This window comes from Lepidochelys kempii, chromosome 1, assembly GCF_965140285.1.
Source record: "Lepidochelys kempii isolate rLepKem1 chromosome 1, rLepKem1.hap1, whole genome shotgun sequence".
NCBI lineage: Eukaryota > Metazoa > Chordata > Testudines > Cheloniidae > Lepidochelys > Lepidochelys kempii.
In genome coordinates this window covers 159,138,583-159,145,435 of record NC_136380.1, presented here as the reverse complement: position 1 = coordinate 159,145,435, position 6,853 = coordinate 159,138,583, and the positions used below count along the sequence as shown (strand labels likewise).

At 40.3% G+C, this 6,853-nt stretch overlaps 1 protein-coding gene across 1 annotated transcript in view; it reads left to right on the top strand.

The window, feature by feature from the left end:
* Positions 1-961: 961 nt before the first annotated feature.
* The window catches only part of UMODL1 (uromodulin like 1), a 61,029-nt gene continuing 55,137 nt past the window's right edge, over positions 962-6,853 (top strand). The window contains exon 1 of the mRNA XM_073359875.2: positions 962-1,133. Coding sequence (XP_073215976.2) covers positions 1,016-1,133 — 118 coding nt within the window. The 5' untranslated portion in view covers positions 962-1,015. The remainder of the gene's footprint in view (positions 1,134-6,853) is intronic.

Here is a 6,853-nt window from a genome sequence, read left to right as displayed (position 1 = left end):
AATTGGCATAGATTCACTAAAATCAGTTTTCAGAGTAACAGCCGTGTTAGTCTGTATTCGCAAAAAGAAAAGGAGTACTTGTGGCACCTTAGAGACTAACCAAGTGAGCTGTAGCTCACGAAAGCTTATGCTCTAATAAATTGGTTAGTCTCTAAGGTGCCACAAGTACTCCTTTTCTTTTTACTAAAATCAGTGGAGCTCTGCAAATTTATAACAGCTGAGGTCTGATTCATAGGATTTATATTGATGAGCCACTAAAAAATTAGAAGGGTAAAATGGAAAGTCCAGTGACATGGTCTTCTGGGAATGCTTGTCAGCGGAAAGATGTCTGCAAATGTTGTGGGGTCACCATGCTCTTGTCTTCTAGTATAGTCTTTCAAAGGATGTTGTTGAGGTACTGAAAATAAGATGGGATGAAGCACACAAGGGAAAAATAAAAAACCTAATGAGCTTCTCCCACTTCTGATTTCTACGTTTCCAGACACTATGAACTTTGTCTTTTTCCTCAGAAAAATCAAAGATGTTCCGAGTCCCTTAGCTCACATGTGAATTTTAGACTAATTTTGTTAATGTCCATAACATTTATTCAAGTTATATTGCTATTGTTCTGCCCAATCTCTCAAGGCATTTATGTTTATCTGGAGCTTCTCACAAACTGCATAGTTTTTACTAACCAAAAAAACTCCCACTACTAATTGCCATCAGCAAACTTCACCTGTCCACTTTCTCCAGTAACATTCTTTCTAATAATGGCCTTTCTGAGAATCAATCATTCATTAAATGGCTCTTTTTTCTTATATCATAACCCAGTTTACATCTAAACACTGAAGGAAACTCATTCTGTAATGCTAGCAGCTAACCCTGATTTTTTAATTTTTTCTATTTTTTAGAAAAAGGCCTCTCCTTGCTAGGCTACCATCTGTGCAACTATAGCGTGACTAAAACTGTGTCTAAAATGGCTGCCTACCAAAAGTCATATGAGAAACACACTTCTTGTGGAGGATGGATTCCGTGGATGGTTTGTCCTAAGACGTCTTATAAAACTCAGTATCACATCATTGAAGTCCCTGAGATTATGAATTTTACAGATTGCTGTGAAGGGTATGAACAAGTTGGGTTCTATTGCACTTTATGTAAGTATTAGAATAATTATTTAAATAAATATTCCTTTTGTTAGGTGATTGTAGATTTTGACTCAAAAGGCCAAGTTCACTGCTGGTGCCAGTCCATTGCAACCGCTGAGTTGCATCAGTAGGTCATCGGTAAATTTGGTTCAAAATGTCCATTTTGGAAATGCATTACTTTGCCACATATACAGCTTGTCTTTGTATGTGTCAGGGTTGGTGCACATTAGTAGAGCAGTGTGGAGTAGCTTGCACAGTCATTACCTGGTGCTGTACCTGTTCTGTGTATGACTTCATTTTACAGGGCTATCAGTCAGGACTGCTGGAAACATGCCGGTTTAATTTCACAAGGACTTATTTTAATATTTGCTTGAATTTGGAGCCATGGCAATTCCTGGCCCTCTTCAAGTTGTGCTTTGAATTTTGAGTTCAAATGAACCTAAAAATTCAAAGGAAAACTTATGCAGCAGCTGCCTGCTGTCATGACTCCTTCATGAATCCACAAGTTGTCCCAGGTTTGCTTGAAAAGTTGGAAAATGCAGTGAACCTTTCACTGAATCTGATCTGACTTTCTGGTTTGTAACAAAACTCCAAATCTGATATGTTTCACCTGCCGTCAGACCACGTTGAACGTTTTGCACAGGGCCGCTTGTTGTCAACAATAAATCCATGTTTTAAAAAGCTCCCGAAGGTTACAGATACATTGAGTTCCTTAGAGACAGTGGGTGGGTTTTTCAGAAGTACTTAAGGGTATGTCTACATTGCAGCCTCCCAGCTCAGGAAGACAGATGTGCACTAGCAGGGGTTGAGTTAGTGTGCTAAAAATAGCAGTGCAGACTTTGCAGCATGGGCTAGCTACCTGCGTATGGACCCAGGTATCTGGGTGGGCTTTTACTCAGGTGGCTAGCCCAAGCCGATGCCTATGCCATAACATCCACAATGCAATTTTTAACATGCTAGATCAAAGAGAGAGAGAGCGTGTGTCTGTCTAGCCAGGCTAGGAAGCATGCTCCCAGCTGCAGTGTAGACATACCTCCGTGACTTGAGAGCCCAATATCATTGGCTTTCAGTGGGACTTCAAAGGTACAAGAAAGTACTGGTATAACTTAAGGTGTGGCTTTCCTATATCGTTAAACCAGTGCAAAAGTTTGTGTGGGCACTAATTTTGGTGATGAAAGTGGCTTATTTCCGTTTAATTAACCTGTTCCTAATTGACTTTAAGTTAATTAAACGGAAATAAGCCACTTTAATACTGAAATGTGTCCACACAGCCTTTTGCACTGGTTTAACTATATTGGTTTAAAAGATGATTCAGGTTATACTATACTTTCTTGTGTACACAAGCCCTTATGCTCTAAGTCACTGAGGTGCATTTGAAAATCCATCCCATATCATACACTGCAAACGGTTTATGCAAGTTGTCGATCATTTATTGCTTATTAAATCACTCTTTTTGGCAATGTAAGATTTCAGTTGAAATAACTGGAACATAAAAGTGGTCTCTGTGTTTAACCCACCTTTTTCTCAAAATAATCTAAGGGAAAAAAAGCATAGTGAGACACAAATTCTTCCCTGACTTATTCCTTCATGCAATTCTGTTGACTTCAGTCTTTTGTACCGGGTGTAAATCAATGCAGAATTTGGCCACAGACTGTAATATTTCCAGACAGTATCTTCGGGCTGGTGGAAAACTACTGTTGGTTATACAAAATTTCCAGGCAGTAACATCAGGTTGGTGGAAAACTACTGTAGATCAAATCCCTCCTTCAAGAACCACTTCTACAGTGTAAAAAATTAACCAAATAATGGCATGGCGGAGTAGCAGTCAGGGATAGTTGATATTTATTTATATAGCACAAACCAACAAAAATTAATTTTGGCCAAGAGTTTGAAAAGTGACTAGTGGTTTTTGGGTGCCTCTGTTTTGGGATGGATGCACATTTCTGAAAATCAGGTCCTTTTAAAGAGCCTCAGTTGGACATTCAAAAATTCAAAAATCGCTAGTCTCTTTTGAAAAATATCCTGTGCAATTAATGTATATTTTTAAAACAAAAAGCTTCTTTAACTAACAGTTCAGATGCAGCAGTGTTAGTGCAAACAACATCTACCATGATATACTTAATTTTAAAAACAAAACCAATATTAAAATATATGGAAATTGCCTGCACTGGTTAGATATACAGTTCTCAAACCAACCTTTAATTAGCACCATGCCATTAATTAGCACACCTATACTCTGGAAATGTTTGCTTATGGCATGCTATAATTTTGACTATTCTTTTTAAATTAATTTGGGAGTATTTTAACAAGCTAAAGAATTTGCATAATTTCTAGATGATTTCTAGCATTAGATTATTCAGGCATCTTACTGTGCTTTTCAGGACATTAGTCATAAATTCCATGAATTGTAATGCACTGTCTAGACAAACGCTTAAATAAATGATGAAAGGAGGACATTTGGAACTGCTGGAATTACTGCACTGCATGCCATTGAACTATTGTTTTTTCCCTCATGTTATCCACAGTGGCTTTCTCTATGTGCTTAGCCTTGTAGTGCAACCTATTCCTGTCCATTTTCCCACCTTTACTTTTTATAAGCAATCAAATCCCTCTGCCTGGGAAGGCAGGCCTAGGGGCTTTCTCTGTTTAACACTTGGGTGGAGAGCAGGGTTAGGAGTACATGACTGGTATGGTTTCTTCAGTAGCTCCTTTGAATGTTAATTGCACCTTTGTGACAATATTATACACGCAAGAAAAGATGTTAAAAGAACATTAATATGGTTGCAAAGTCAAGAACTCAGAAGTTAGGAAATGCCAGAATGAAAGTTGCTTGTGCAATCTATGTTTAGCTCCCTTGTGGGTATGAGTTAGAAAAGAGTCTTTAATTACATGATCACTTACTATTCTTTCCGCAGGACCCCTGCCTCATTTAGTACACAAGATGGACCAGCTCTGGGGAGGAATCAGAGTTGTGTAGTAAAAGAAACTGTTGTCTGTTGGACTTCTGCTTTATTTGTTGCAGAAGTTGGAAGGTGTATAGTGAACAAGGCAGGGGAGTGTGGGAAGGGAAAGGATAGTTTCATGGTTCAAGCAGTTGAATGTTGCCCTGAAGAATTGGATTCTATCCCTTCCTGTGCTGCAGAGTTCCCATGAGGTGCTGAGCAAGCCACTTAAGACTTTTCAAAGGTCGTCACTAACAGTGTGTTCCTTATTTTCTGGGTGCTTGACTTGAGACCCTGGGATCTGATTTACAGAAGAGCTGAATACTCACAGCTGCAACTGTAGTCAATGGGAGCTGCACTTTGAACATAAGAAGTGGTGTCTAATGCTACATACGCTGAAAAATCAGGTCCTAGGCCTCTCAAATTGGGCACCCAAAAAGAGTGGATACTTTCGACCTTAATCTCTTTGTGACTTAAGTTTCCCATTTGTAAAATGGAGATATTACTAGCCCACCCACCTCACAAGGGTGTTGCAAAAGAAAATGAATTAATATTTGTGATGCCCTCATGCTATAGTAATGAGCGCCATAGACAAGCCCCTGAGGAAATCAATAGTTCTGTCTTCAGAGCAGAGTGTAAATAGTATGCAGTAAATAGGCCACACATTGAACGATGAGGGTAGAAGAAAATACTGAACAGCGGCTCATGAAGTGAGTGAGCACTATCCACTCTGTGCACTGACTGAGGCAGGAGTCCTGTGGAAAAATAGTATCGGATCACATAATTAAAGACTGTATCATAATAGATAAATATGCACAAAGGGGCCGCATTAAGATTGCATAGACAACCTTTCTGATTTTTAAGATTGCAGCAGACTTCCACCTCCCTGGCTCCCAGTACCAGTCTCCTTGCTCAGCCAGAACCATTCCCCGTCCTCAGGCCCCAATTCCCTTCCCATCCTCCCCCAAACTCCAGTCCTAGTTTCCCCCCAGGCTCCTTATCTAATCTTCTCCCTCCAGCCTGGTCTGGCTCTTGTCCCTCTGGATTTGCATCAGGCAGCTTTCTCCTCCATGTGGCTTGGAGGACTGGGGTGGGGTGTCACGGAAAGCACTGGACAGAGCAGGAAGGTTGACCTGGCATGGTCCATAGCAGCCTAGAGTAGCAATTGCAGGGAAAGTCCTGCACAGCCCTGTGCTGGAGCATGCTCTGTGCAGATGGCACCTTCAGAGACACTAGCTGGGACTCTCTACAAGTCTCTAGTGAACATGTGCAAAGTGCATTTTTTCCCCAAGGGGCTTACAACTTGGCCAAATTTGAGCTTGTCCCGGGGATGTCAAAAGGCACATCGCTGACACAAAGGCCCCCCTGGCAAATGTCAAGTCCCTGCTCCAAAGCATGGAGGTGCTAGTCCTTCTCAAAGAAAATGTTGCCAGAATTTTTTAACATGGGCAAAACAACGTATTTTCCCCTAACCTCATTCTCAGGCGTTACTGATCTATTCTGGCTAAAATTCCCTACCCTGCAAAAAACAAAACAAAACAAATCAGCCTCAGGCAGACACCTGGTATGAAAATTTCATCCCAAATGGTTAAAGTATGGCAAAATCATAAGTAACTGAAAACACAGGGTCTTTGAAAGTGTTGGCAACTTTAATAATACATGATGCCAGCAGCCCTGCCTATAATCATCTGTCTCTGTTAGCTGTAGCTCACGAAAGCTTATGCTCAAATAAATGGGTTAGTCTCTAAGGTGCCACAAGTCCTCCTGTTCTTTTTGCGGATACAGACTAACACAGCTGCTCCTCTGAAACCTGTCTCTGTTAGTTCACATTTGGGTCCCTGTGACAGTCGCAGTACTTTGATCTTATGCTATATCGCAACCTCAAGCCAGCTCAGGATGATATGGTAAGGAAAGTTTTGGAGAAAGCTGTATATTATGAGTCCTGATCAGGTAGAGAGACAGAGAGAGGTTAATATTGAGCTAATCATGTCCCTTAGCATCTCTATCCCAGAGGATTCTCCTGCCTAACTAGGAATTGTGGTTATTATATGCAATAAGCTTGTAACTAAGCTTTTGGTTGCTAGGCAATGGAAACAGCATTTCTACTTTAGTATTTGTGTAAAGTTATAGAAGAAGAAAAGACTATCTGTAATTCTACTGACAGGAGACCATTGGTTTGCTCCCAGATAGTATGATGTTGTTTTGCAGATGGCTTAGTTCTGGGTGATTGTTCCCATGATACTTACAGTAGAGAGAATAAATTGATTTTCAAATGTGTCTTATATGATTAGACAGAAATGTGATGTGAGTCCATCTTTGTTTCTCTGCTGATATAAAAATTATGACCTTTAGATTCTAGATTAATGGATGCTATGGCTTTCAGCCAGAACTCAGTGGCATTCCCATCGCTTGCCCATGACTCATTAATGGTTTATGCTGCAGTTTCACATGCTAAAAAAAGAACTGTGTGAAATAGCTGTATTGAACCTCAGACTTTTTTAAAATGAGCCTTGGTTTCAGGATTTGATTGGTTCATAATTCTGAGTCCAAGCTCAGAAAAGTTCAATAAACATTGGCTTGTGGTAGTCTGCAGAATTGGGAAGCTTATTATTATTATTTGTAATATGGTAGCATATAACACAATAAGTCCCTGTAAAGGGGTGTTTTGGCCTGTTAGGCTCATAGGGAGCCTGAAGACCATGTTCCTGGAACACTGGAGTGAACAAAGGTGCAGGAAATGGTCAAAGCCAGAAGAGAAGAAGCAGTCCTGCGGAGTTAATAGTTGGA